At 45.0% G+C, this 14,188-nt stretch overlaps 1 protein-coding gene across 1 annotated transcript; it reads right to left on the reverse strand.

Moving 5' to 3' along the window:
* Positions 1-2,135: 2,135 nt before the first annotated feature.
* Positions 2,136-13,645, reverse strand: FUT2 (fucosyltransferase 2). Its single transcript, XM_056864256.1, is given in 6 exon segments — positions 2,136-2,233; positions 2,236-3,224; positions 7,715-7,814; positions 8,435-8,544; positions 11,545-11,719; positions 13,636-13,645. Coding segments are annotated over 6 exon segments (1,482 nt in total).
* Between the last annotated feature and the right edge of the window lie 543 nt (positions 13,646-14,188).

Raw genomic sequence — 14,188 nt, forward strand, 5'->3', positions numbered from 1 at the left:
ATATAGAATGCTGCTACCAATACAGAGGTCTAGATCTTAGTTATGGCTTATTGAAAATAGAATGAGTCACACACACGCACAGAGAAAAGACAGAGTCGTTGCTCTTATTAAAATAAAGGGTATTAAAATAAAGGGTAAACTTGCTAAACTCAGGGTAGGGTCACTGGGAAATAAAACAAATAAATCCTTTCTACATTCTACGTTTCCTATCCTTGCCAGAAGCCTCTGGCAGGCACTAGCTTACTCTTGAGTAGGCTTTCTTAAAAAGCAAGATAGCCTCTCCATCCTAGCAGGCTGGTATCGAAAGAAACTAGAACTCAACTCAACTGAACTAACTGCTTTCACTTCTAACAAAGGATATAGGAAAGCAGTTAAATGCAAATTGTTTGTGTACGTGACAAGATCATGTGGGCAACGGATGCTCTCACTGACCAAAAGCTAAATTAACATATTGCATGTTACATCATACCTTGAACTGGTTAACAGCATTATTAACCCTTGCCTGTCTGACATGTAGCAAAGCTCGCCAATACCCAACAGGATTGAGCCTAACTCTCTTTGCAGAGTGGTAGGTCTTACTGACAGGGTTGCCAACCACCAGGTACTAGCTGGAGATCTCCTGCTATTACAGCTGCTCTCCAGCCGATAGAGATCAACTCACCTGGAGAAAATGGCCACTTTGGCAATTGGACTCTATGGCATTGAAGTCCCTCCCCTCATCAAACCCCGCCCTCCGCAGGCTCTGTCCCAAAAACCTCCCGCCAGTGGCGAAGGGGGACCTGGCAACCCTACCTATTGACACCATAAAGGTATATAGGTTTTAATGGTCATGGATTTCCCCAAAACTGTCTTGCAAGCTGAAGTCTAGAATTCTATCGAGGTGCTGAGAGTTCTGTTACATTCTCCTTACGCAAGTTACAATTAACACGGAATTTGCTACCACAAGATTAGATAAATGCATGGAAGACAGGATCCACTTTTGTGCCTATTAGGCATATTGTCTAAGCAAAACTTTCATGTGTGCCTCAACTGGGGCACAACAACAGAGAGGGCCTTTGGCCTCCATGCCCTGCTGGTACCCATTTCAGAGGCCTCTGATTGGCCACTTTGGAAAACAGGATGCTGGATGATGGACTGTTGGTCTGATCTTAAGTTCTATGTTCTTGTCAAACATTTCTCAGATCCTCACAGAACTTCAAACCCCAGAATTCCCAAGGAAGAGGAAATTACAAACTAGTTTAACATTACAAAAGAGCAAGAGTCCAGTAGCACCTTAAAGACTGACAAAAGTTCTGGCAGGGTCTGAGCTTTCGTGAGTCACAGCTCACTTCTTCAGATACAGCTAGGATGTGAGTACATCTGTCCTTCAGTAGAGAAGAGTGAATTAGACACCCAAGGAATTAGTTTATAAATTAGTATAACATGATGTGTGAATCTAGTGTCTTGTATCTTGTGTACCCTGGTAAAGTGCATGAAGTTCAATAGGAGGTATAAGGTGCTATCTCCATCCTCAAAGGTCTAAAGAGGTTCTTAAACAGTTAAGAACCAATATAGTTGACAGACTCTTGAGTTTCCTGCTGGGAAACTTTTGAACATCTTGTCTGAGACACATGCCCGGTGGAATCAGTTCCTCGACTTACAGCCCTTTGTACTATTATCTAATTAAGGCTGCAATCCTGAAGGGGGGGTGAGCAAAGCTGCTTAGGAGCTGGTGTGACCCCGCAGCGGCGTAAGTGCCCATTTAACCTGGGTTAACGGGCACTTGCGCTGTCCCAGAGGCAAACATGCTGGCACCAGGAAGCCACAGAGCTGTGCCATCCGGTGGCCGGGAAGCCTCTAAGGAGGCAGTGCAGCTATGCCACTCCCAGCTGTCGCAGATCCACCCCCAAGGGTTGCCAACCTTCAGATACTAGCTGGAGATCTCCAGCTATTACAACTGATCTCCAGCCGATAGAGGTCAGTTCCCCTGGAGAAAATGGTCACTTTGGCAACTGGGCTCTATGGCATTGAAGTCCCTCCCCAAACTCTACCCTCCTCAGGCTCCATCCCCAAAGCCTCCTGCCAGTGGCGAAGAGGGACCTGGCAACCCTACCCCCCCTTCAGGAAGGGGCTGCCCGTATGAATCAGCACCTAATTTATGACTTGGGTAGCAAAGGAGAGAGGTCAGCTGGGATCCCAATCCATTCAGGCAAGAAGGCTGCGGATGGCTTAAAGAGCTTGAGGAACGGTGAGATGGGAGGGTGTAATTGGCCAAGTAAACCATTTCTCCCCCAGACAGGTAACCAGCCCAGATGCCAAAGGTCCCAATGGTCATTATCGTATGGTTGCAGTGAGCAATGAGAGCAAAATCCCTCCCCGGGGATGATTCCCGCCCGTCGCCAGAAAAGTAAACATCCCCTCTGGAAGCATCCATGTTTTCCTTGCACCAAGCCATCCCATTGCTGACTACCACGAAGACAGCATCGTGGTACTTCTCTCTGAAGTAATTCATGGCTTTTTCCAGGTAACCTTTGTCAGCCACTACACCTTTCCAGACGCGGGGCATCACATGCACATAATCCCCTCTACGGACGTGCACTCCGATGTAGGTGACCGTCTTGCGCTGCCCCCGCAACTGCAGCAGGTATCTGTTGGTGTCCTCCTTGAGGTAGTCATGGAAGGTAAACTCCTGAAGTATCTCCTGGCGGATGTGGTGATAAAAAGTGTAGGAACAAGGGTAGCCTGTCAGCCGCACGTGCTTCCCTGGGATGTGACGATACTCCTCAGACATCCAATCGTGGAGATTGTAGTTCTTCCAAGGGATCCTGCTAACCATTTCGGAAGGGATCACCGGCAAAGTGATCCGGAATATTGTTGATAGATACTGATGCATGGCTGGAAGGATGTAGGCTTGATGCCCATTGAGCTTGGCTAAAGCATAGAGGGTGGCGTATTCTCCCATCTGATTCCCCAGACGCCCAATAGAGTTCACTGTCCACATACCTCTATCCAAGTTCTTAGTGGTTAAGCTACAAGTTGTGTTGAAGCAGGAAGTGTGATCGTGCTGTGGGAGACCAGAGGTGTTTCTGCCACTGATCCTCCACCACCACAGGTAAGAATTGTTCCTCTGGAGGTGCCAAACCGTGGAGAGAGACAGGAGGCTAAAAAAGTACAGGCAGACCACGAGGAACGGTTGACAGAAGACGCTTCTTTCGGGAAGATGCATAGCTCCAAAACGAGGGCACCTACAGAAAGAGCAAAATAGCTAGAACCGGCACAAATAACTCAGCTACGGATGCTCCTTAATAGTGAGCCTCCAACTATTCCTATCCTTGGGCTCTTCTTCCCTCTCCTCCTGTCTTCATTGAGCTATCCAATACCACCCCAAGATCTATTTCTTGGTCTGTCACTGCCAGCACAGATCCCATCAGTGTACATATGAACTGGGGATATTTTGCCCCAATATGCATCACTTTACACTTGCTCACATTGAATCTCATTTGCCATTTTAATGCCCATTCCTCCAGTTTGAAGAGATCCTTTCGGAGCTCTTCCCAGTCCATTTTTGTTTTAACCACCCTAAATAATTTGGTGTCATCTGCAAACCTGGCCACCTCCCTGTTCACCCCCCAACTCCAGGTCATTAATGAACAGGTTGAAAAGCACCTGTCCCAACACAGATCCCTGAGGGACACCACTACTCCCTACATTGCGAGAACTGACCATTGATTCCTATTCTCGGCTTCCTATTTTTCAGCCAGCTCTCAGTCCATAAGAGGACGTCCTTTTATCCCATGACTATGAAGTTTGCTTAGAAGTCTTTGGTGGGGGACTTTGCCAAAAGCCTTGTAGTCTATTCACAGCCCATTCCTGAAAATACGGCGTGCGGAGACGGCGGGGAAGAGGTGCAGCGGCGCCTCTTCCTAAGCTGTTGTGAGTACACCGGAAAACAAAAACAAAAAGCCGTCTTGAGGCTTTTTTTGCTTTTAGCGGGGCCTTTCGCCCCATTGAAAACAGTGAGGTTGTGCCTGCTCAAAAGCAGGCACAGCAACACTGTTCTCAGCGGCGGCCAGGGCCGAAACAGGATAGGGAGCCGCCTAACCAGCAGCTCCTCCCCCCGGAACACCCCTGGGATGCCCCCCTGCGCCGGCGCAGCCTCTCCATGCCGTGGCCTGCGCCACAGAGAGGCCGCGCAGGTGGAGGGGAAATGATGCTGATAGACTTGCTCGACGCAGGGTTGCCACAAACCTTCAATTTGCAAACAACACAATATCTGCGAAGCACAATGGACTGAAGTGCAATAAAATGAGGCATGCCTACATTTTTAAATGAATGATTAACAAAGTGGTTTCACCACTGTTCTGTAAGCCTCATAAAATGAATACATGGCAAATATTTAACTAGAGGGGAAAAAATGTATACCATAGTTTTAAGATCGTACTTTGCATACATCTTATGTCACAATCTCCAGTACTATGCTGGTCAGATTTTGTCACTGGGAGAGGGAAGAATAAGCTTCCACCCTGAAATATTTTTTGTATAATATTTTTTTTTATTTTTCTTCAATAAACATATCTACATAAAAACAATATCCAATATTTAAAAAGTAATAATAAAAAAGACAGATAATGTCTCTAATTTAACAATATAGTGACTTCCCCCTCTCCCTCTTCCATCTAAAATTAAATTGTGTATACTTTTGCTAACAGTGCTAATCCCAATATATTTTTTCTTTTTTTATTAACCTGTTCTTATCCTAACTTTGTATAATCAATACCTAATATAAAACCATTACAAAATATATGTTAAATAATATATTCTAATACTATCAAACCTGATTAAATCAATACCTGACATAAAAAAATAAAAAAGTGTAAATATGGAATTAGACCAACAAATATTCTTTGAATGGACCCATTAAGAATTAAATGTTTCCAAAAATTAAACACGTGGTTTAACAATTAAGATAAACAATAAGAAATAAAAAACAGCTAGGGACCATTATTAGAGATATTTATATATAATCAAAATTAAATTTACTTCACCTACACCTCCCTCCGTTTCCATTAAAAAAAATTATTTTGTAAGCCTTCCATTTCTCTAAACTCATTTAAAACATTTTATAATTGTAGTAACTTAATATCAAATGAAGTTCTATTCCAGTAAAGCCAAGCCTTTCATCCGGTTCCTTTTAATCTTAATCAAAGAGAAACTAAACTCTTTTAAATTAGTCCCTTAGCTCAAAATTTCCAGCATTTCCTTCTTTTCTTCAATAATAGTAGGCATCAAAGAGCATCCTTGGAGGTTGTTGGTGAAACCTCTTCTGTAGATAGGTGATCCTCATAGTAGATCCACATTGCGAGATCTTCCATCCCCGGTTCAAAAAAGAGAATCCAGGCAGCTTCATTTTCTTTACTCTTTAAGTCCTCCAAGCAGATATTGAAAAGTTCATCAGGCAGGTCGAAAAGACAGAGGTCCAAATCATTCATTTTCCGATCCATTGTTGCCAGCTGGGTTCTTACAATTTGTATGTTGTAGCTCTCTGTTTCCTCTACCGAATTCTCCTGTTCTTCATCTCTTTTGTCAGCTAAAGGGACATCATTGAAGTCTTCTATTGCCTCATTCATTTTTGGAGTAAATGACTGAATAAAGATGTTCAGCATGGCAATCATTTGTTCCATCCGTTTTGGTTCTTAGACAGCTGTTCATATTGTTTTGCAGTAGTCTCATTTTGCTTGGCAAACATATCATAGAGTTTCTTTTCCATGTTTGCTTCTTGGGAAAATCATCAGGTTTTTCCAAAATGTGGGTAGTTGTGTGTTGAACAAAATCGCTTAGATGTTTAAGAGCCAATCCTCCAAACCTTGAGCCGGCTTCCTGAAACCGACTTCTGTCCGGATAGAACTCCGGTCGTGAGCAAAGCTTGGACTGCACTACTGCAGCTTGCCACTGTGTGCCACAGGGCTCCTCTATATTACACTATAGTTTCTGTAAAATGTATCTTTTTACTAGCAATTAATAGGTTATGGGTATAGGCACACTTTGGAAGGGTGGTTTGGATGTATGTATATCACTGTATGTATGTCAGGATTTTTTTCTTGTTGTCGTTCTGTTTTTTCGTATTTTCTTTAAAATAATAAAATTTATTTTTAAAAATGCCTATATATGGCTTAAGAGCCCCACGCTTCTCATAAGATTTAAAGGGACACTTATGAGAAGCGCGGCGGTGTCGCAGTAGTAAGAGGGGGCAAAACCTTAGTCTTCCACACACACCTGTTTACTATTTAGGTATTATCCAACTGGGAGGTAGCACTGCTACACTTTTTGTATCCTTATGTGGAACAAGCTGACTATGATTAAAGAATGGGTACAATAATGGAAGTCGAATTAAAGAAGGAATGAGCTTTTGAAAGGGACTAGATATTGTAAGTATAAAAATTATATTGTGAATGTCAAAAATATAATTTTTTTTAAAAAAAGCTTATAGATTATTATTATATGTAATTATTTGTATATTAAGGGGGGGACTGAAGAAGAGATTAACATAAGAAATCAAAACGGCCGTATCCCCACAAGTCTATGGCTTCACTTCGTGGGAACCTTCGTGGAACCATTGTCTCATATGAATACTGACCTTTTGGACTGTAGATGATTGCTCTTGACTGTTCATGTTTCTTGATGATGTACTTGTATGTTGTTATTTGTTTGTATGACTAGTTGTGATCCGTGTGTAATTGTGTAGCTTTATAAATTTTGCACTTTGTTTAAGCTTTTCACATCTCTGCTGATTTCCAAACCTTAGGTACTAGCATAGAGGTGCCTATTTACTACATACTACCTGGAGGCTGGCAACCCTATTCTTAACTGCTAGCATAACTGAGAGAAGAGTCCTTCTATTTTTACCGTACTTGGTGTCTTCATTTCAGGGTGTGGGAATAACTCCTTCCCCTTCTGCTTGTTTGTATAGAGCTCCATGGTACAAACAAGTAGAAGGGGAAGGAATTATCCCCACACCCTGAAATGAAGACACCAAGTACGGGTTAGAAGAGGGCCTTTTATGCATGGCTGTTTCCATCGCGGCCACCACCCCGACTACTTCGGGGCTTTTTAAAAATTATAAATGCATTTTCCCACCTTCAGAGGTCACCTTGCTCTCCCTGTGTGGGAAGAGCAAGCCACCCATGTCCCCCACCTAGGGTTGCCAACTGCCAGGTAGTAGCAGGAGATCTCCTGCTAATTCAACTGATCTCCAGCCAATAGAGATCAGATCACCTGGAGAAAAATGGCCGCTTTGGCAATTGAACTCTATGGCATTGAAGTCCCTCCGCTCAACAAACCCCGCCCTCCCCAGGCTCCGCCCCCAAAATCTCCCGCTGGTGGCAAAGAGGGACCTGGCAACCCTACCCCCACCTCACATCATGTGTAATGCTTAGTTTGGCTCCGAGCAGGGTTGCCAGGTCCCTCTTTGCCACCGGCAGGAGGTTTTTGGGGCAGAGCCTGAGGAGGACGCGGTTCGGGGAGGGGCTTCAATGTCATGGCGTCCAATTGCCCAAGCGGCCATTTTCTCCAGGTGAACTGACCTCTATCGGCTGGAGATCAGTTGTAAAAGCAGGAGACCTCCAGCTAGTACCTGGAGGTTGGCAATCCTAGCTCCAAGTGAATTACAGCATGGGAATTGTAAGGGGATTTTGCTGCATAGATCACACAGTACAGAGTCCCTTTCCTTTCCCCTGACAGCTTCACGGCAAACGCAGCAGTTAGGAGTGCAGCTTTTCCTGCCACTGCATCCCAATACTGGGGACAACTGAATTTCTGCTTTCCAAAGCACAGAGCTTCTGTGAGGCACAGAAATGGAGGCAGCCGTTGATTACGGAAAGCCGGGGACCAGTATTCCTGGGTGCTGCTAGACAAGGATGATTCTCATCAAGCCTTGAGAAAGGAGCTTAGGAATCCTCCATGTCCTGATTATATATTTAGTGGGAGAAATATACGCTTTGTACATTTCCTTCTAACTGTTCACCACATGAGGGAGAAACCCAACGACCCAAGCCCCTTCAGGGTCATAGGAGATGCACCACTACCACCCCTGTATCTCCCATCCCCTGGCCCACAATCCTCCATCTTGTATCTCTCCAGCCAGAGAAATCCCTATTTTAGCCCAGTGTCTACCATCTGTCCTCCCTCTGCTCCAGAGCCAAGCAAGTCCTTCCATCCTTACCTTATTCTCCAGCTCTTCTCCTGTTCCTTTTCCCCCTCATTCATTCCACTGCCGAGAAGTCAACGGACCCTATTCCTACGCCTCCTAGAAGTTGAGCGGCAAGTCTTGTTCACTGCTCCGTCTTTTCCCTTTCTTGTACTGCCGTGTCTCTCTCTCCTTCCCCAAGGCTGTTTCTGGTCGTTGCTTTATCCCTCCCACCCATCGTTGCAAAGAGATTTTCCCAGCCCTGCTTCTCACCTGCCTGGGGTGACAGATTTAGTTTTGAGTTGGCAAGCTGCAGCCACTCTCTCAAGGTGTCCCGAGATATCTGGGCGGGACGCTTGTTCTGGCTGGTTTCATGCTCATACCTGGAAAAGGAAAAGAAAAGAAAAAAGAGAAATCACATGACTGACTGGCGTTTTCATGAACCCCTACACAGGAATGCTTATATCCTTATCGTGAAACCTGTATGTAGATCTAAGCCATGTGCCAATCCAAGTGTGCAGGGTCTGTAGTCGATAACGTTTGCACTGGAAGTCACAACTGCCTATGGATCTCTGGCACGTCTGTGGCACCAACACATGCTGCAAAAATCACGTGTTGCAACCACACACACACAGGTTTTATGCTTGTGCCTAAGAGTGCCTTCCATATAAGAATTCTGTCATATGTGAAGCGCCCTATGTATTTGTGTAAGGATTTTCCACTTTGCTATGGGAGTGTTGGGTTTACACTCTGTGAATGCTCAGGGGTTGCTCAAACTGCCTTCAGCTTAGTCTGGTCAAAAGAAGAGCCAGGTACTTCCCTGTTTCTCAATTACTTCCAAATTCCAGACAGTAAAGATCTAAGGATAGCCATTATTATACTAACAAATGCAGCCCAGGAGATCGAAGGGACCAGGGCACTTAAGCACGTCTCCCCTTTGGTTAACCGCTCCTCTCTTGAGCCCAGGCATTTTCAGCTTGCACTATTTCTTGTAACAATGACAATTGGTGCTGAAGGGTTGGTGAGAGCTAGGGTTGCCAATCTCCAGGTACTGTTATTCAAAAAAAAACCACAGCAGTATGGCTTATATTTTCTTTCTCAAACTTACTACTATTGAAGAGCTTATTGTTTTGTTACCCAAAATAGGGTGTTGGCTATAATAAATTTTCTTATGCCAAAGTCTTTTTTATATAATGTTGTAAAACAAAACAATTTTATACAACAGTTATAATAACTCAGATTGCTGCCAAACAGTCTTTCTTAGCACTTTGTGCTTTAAACAATTCAAATCTTCACCATAAACCAAAATAAATTACAAAAATAGTCCATGTAGTTCATATTTGGCAATTGGACTCTATGGCATTGGAGTCCCTCCCCTCCCCAAACCCCACCCTCCTCAGGTTCCACCCCAAAAACCTCCCACTGGTGGCAAAGAGGGTCTTGCCAACCCTAGTTAGAGCTCATTGCATGTATGATGTGTACAGTAAGAGAAAGAGATTCTGGCCGGATTTTAATAGGAACATACATGATTTTTGAAAAGTTACCATAATTTGTTGTAGTAATATTATCATCAAATTCCACCGACAGTAGGGTTGCCAGGTCCCTCTTCACCACCAGTGGGAGGTTTCTGGGGTGGAGATGGCCAAGATGCCCTCCCTCTCATCATCTGCTTAAGGTTATAGAATCAGCATTGCTGACAGATGGCCATCTAACTTCTTCTTAAAAACCACGCTGGCTCTCGATTGCAGATGGAGCTCAGTGGGGTACCTGCCGCCTGCATGTATCATACCAGGACATCAAACTGATTGTGAAAGCAAATCCAAAAACCAGCTAATGGAGGATTTCTCAATGAATGGAAACCTGCACTGAAAGGACAACCTATTGCCCACCTTCAGTTGAACCAGAACCGCTCCCATGAACATAAAGTGGCTAACCAGGTGTAAAAAAACAACATCTAATCTTTTAGAAGCTATTTAATCCAGCACCTATCGTCATTGAGTTGGATTTCATGTTAATTGCAGGGAGGCAGCGCAGCACAGACTGCTGGAGTAAAGTATGCAGGAAACTTTATAACACCCTAAACTAAATGCGGTCGGAGTCTTTAGAGCCTAAAGATTCCAACTGCATTTACAGTGAGCTTCAATTAAACTTCAGTGGGCCACGACAGGCACAAATGTGGCTTGCTCATCATGCACACGTGTTCACCTTATTCCTCTCACAGAATCATAGAATCACAGAGTTGGAAAGGACCACCAGGGTCATCTAGACAAACCACCTGCACAATGCAGGAAATTCACAACCACCTCCCCCCCCCCAGTGACCCCCACTTCATGTCCAGAAGATGGCCAAGATGCTCTCCCTCTCATCATCTGCTTAAGGTTATAGAATCAGCATTGCTGACAGATGGCCATCTAACTTCTTCTTAAAAACCTCCAGGGAAGGAGAGCTCACCACCTCCCGAGGAAGCCTGTTCCACTGAGGAACCGCTCTAACCGTTAGAAAATTCTTCCTAATGTATAGAAGGAAACTCTTTTGATTTAATTTCAACCCATTGTTTCTGGTCCGACCTTCTGGGGCAACAGAAAACAATTTGGCACCCTCCTGTATGTGACAGCTTCCTCCCCTCCTTTCTTCCATAGGTCACAAAAACAAACTACAACTGCAGATATATAAAAACTTAATTCATGCATACCCTGCCTTGTAAGGAGCCCCGTGGCGCAGAGTGGTAAGCTGCAGTACTGCAGTCCAAGCTCTGCTCACGACCTGAGTTCGATCCCGACGGAAGTCGGTTTCAGGTAGCCGGCTCAAGGTTGACTCAGCCTTCCATCCTTCCGAGGTCAGTCAAATGAGTACCCAGTTTGCTGGGGGTAAAAGGAAGATGACTGGGGAAGGCACTGGCAAGCCACCCCGTAAAACAAAAGTCTGCCTAGTAAACGTTGGGATGTGACGTCATCCCATGGGTCAGGAATGACCCGGTGCTTGCACAGGGGACCTTTACCTTTTACCTTTTTATATACCTACTGGTCATGGATTGTAATAATAAAGAACTGAACATATTTGGCTAGCCTCAATATTGGAAAAGTACCCATAGCTGGCAACTGAGAAATGGAAAAAATAGAAGCTACAAAGTAGGAAAGTTGAAGATGCCTTGTGTGGTGAACAATCAGAAGGTCACTCAAGAGTGGTCAGCTCCCTGTGAATTAGGAAAACTGGGCAGGACAAGTTGGCGTGTGTAGGCCTCGCAACTGGCTAATATCCAAAAAGACCCAACGGCACCAACAAGAAATAAAAAAGCGGCAAATCCAGAAAGGTAGGTAAAGGAATGTGCTCAGACCATAAAGTCAACTCAAAATGATTTCCAAAAGCACGCAATGTCAACTCACAATGGGCTGAATCCTTTGGCCTCTAGCCAGGCTTGAACCTGGGCCGGGTTGGAGTCATATTCTAAAGGCACGGTGGTGTCTGGAGCACGCTGGATGTGAAGAGTTTTGCTACGGCTGCCGGACGTCCCGTTAGCCAGTCTTAGGGCAAGCTCCTCGTTGACGTTGCTGAACCCCTCTGTCAAGGCAGGAAGGGATGTCACACACAGTTTCAGGAACTTGATTTTAAACATTTGTATATAGTTAGGTAGAGCCCTGTGGCGCAGAGTGGTAAGCTGCAGTACTGCAGTCCAAGCTCTGCTCATGACCTGATTTCGATCCCAATGGAAGTCAGTTTCAGGTAGCCGGCTCAAGGCTGACTCAGCCTTCCATCCTTCCGAGGTCGGTCAAATGAGTATCCAAATGACTGGGGAAGGCACTGGCAAACCACCCCGTAAACAAAGTCTGCCTAGGAAACGTCGGGAAGTGACGTCACCCCATGGGTCAGGAATGACCTGGTGCTTGCACAGGAGACCTTTACCTTTTATAGCCTGCCTTACTTCCCATTGAGGCCCAAGGCAGCTTACACCATTCTCCTCTCTTTCATTTTATCCTCACCAACGACCCTGTGAGGTAGGTTATGCACTGGCCCGAGATCACCCAGCAAGCTTCCGTGGCATGAGCGGGGATTCACAAGAACATAAGAAAAGTCATGCTGGATCAAGTCCAGCAGTGGCCAACCAGGTGCCCCTAGGAAGCACACAAACAAGACAACTGCAGCAGCGTGCTTGAGAAATCGGTAGAATTGAGAAAGAACATAAGCACATGCTGCCTGAGCACCCAAAGTCTCAAACAACATTGATTTCTTCAGGGGGGGTAGTTTTGTTTTACCATGAATCCTAGATACCATGACCCGAAACAGTGATTTCCATGTATACCTTTGACTTCAGTATTTCTTCTGCAAACCCATACCCAGCAAGGGGGAGTTTGCTATTGCCTTCCTCCGCAGAGTGTTCCTTGGAGGTCTCCCATCCAAGTACCGACCCAGCCTAGCTACCGAGATTTAACGATTTTGGGCTATTCCATACCATTCCTCATCCAATGCAATAAACACAGGGTCATATATACACACAGGATAATAATCCCACACACATGATTCACTTTATGAAAATGCCCCCGCCCCCCAATAGGGCTGCCAACCTCCAAATACTAGTTGGAGATCTCCTGCTATTACAACTGATCTCCGGCGGATAGAGTTCAGTTCACCTGGAGAAAATGCCCTCTTTGGCAATTGGACTCTAGGACATTGAAGTCCCTTTCCTCCCCAAACCCTGTCCTCCTCAGGCTCCATCCCAAAAACCTCCCGCCGGTGGCAAAGAGAAAACTGGCAACCCTACCCCCTGAACAATTCTGTTTTACACATTCTGTCCAAGGATAGGCGTGCGAAAGACTACATGACCACTTCAGGCAAGTCATGCCACATGATGAGAGCCGCGACAGAGAACAACTGGGTATGGAAGCTGTTGACCTGCACAGAAAACCTGCTAGACAGAGAAGACTTCTTTTGCACTCAGAAGCCTTTCCTCCCCTCTTTTCTCGTTTCTCTGGTGTTTTTTTCTTTTTCTTTTGGGTCATAAGCTGCTTCGGGTCCCCATTGGGAGGGAAAGTGTGATATAAATAAATAGATAAATAGAAGCCAGGGTTTGATGCATTGCCAGGTGGAGAGACTCGTCTCTCTCTATGTCCAGCTGAGGTCCTGCCACGTCTCTCCCTGTTTGCCTCCAGTCTTCCAAAGCTTCCATTTTTCAGCGCTAGTTTATTACCGGTATTCTATTTCAGCTTCTCCTATTCACCCACTGCCAAAGTAAACCGTGAGGGACGCTGCCGGCCATATCCCTTTATTACACATCCTTTGTCTTGCAGTATGATATTTATTTATGAAACTCACACACAGTTGGGTGGGGTTGCATGCTAGCTAAGTGTCCTTCCCAACCACATTGACTTCAACAAATCATTTTACACACCCAGCAAATAGATGAGTCTTAATGAAAGATTGATGTACCATGGTTGAAATGGCAATTCGAAAAGGAAACGTCTCCTGCAGTTTGTACATACGTTGGAGCATGTATGCCCGAGATTTCAATGCTGTGGTTCCAGTTTCATTCAGGTTCCCCTGCATGAAAAGTCATTGCCACCACCATAAATTCAGGTTTCCTATATTGTAGACAAAGAGCAGAGAGGTGATATGTTGAGAGGCTGAGATCAGAACTCAGGACCACACCTAGAGTATTGTTTTCAGTTTTGGGCACCACAATTTAGGAAAGATGTAGACAAGCTAAAATGTGTCCAGAGGAGGGCAACAAGGATAGCGAGGGGTCTGGAGAACAAGACCTATGAGGAATGGTTGAAGGGAGCTGGGTATGTTTAGCCTGAAGAGGAGAAGACTGAGAGGTGATATGATAACCATCTTCAAGTACTTGAAGGGCTGTCATAGAGAGGAGGGTGCCGAATTGTTTTCTGTTGCCCCAGGAGGTAGGACCAGAACCAACGGGTTGAAATTAAATCAAAACAGTTGCTGTCTTGACATTAGGTAGAATTTTCTAACAGTTAGAGCGGTTCCTCAGTGGAACAGGCTTCCTCGGGAGGTGAGCTCTCCTTCCCTGGAGGT

The sequence above is a fragment of the Euleptes europaea genome, chromosome 18 (assembly GCF_029931775.1).
Source record: "Euleptes europaea isolate rEulEur1 chromosome 18, rEulEur1.hap1, whole genome shotgun sequence".
NCBI lineage: Eukaryota > Metazoa > Chordata > Lepidosauria > Squamata > Sphaerodactylidae > Euleptes > Euleptes europaea.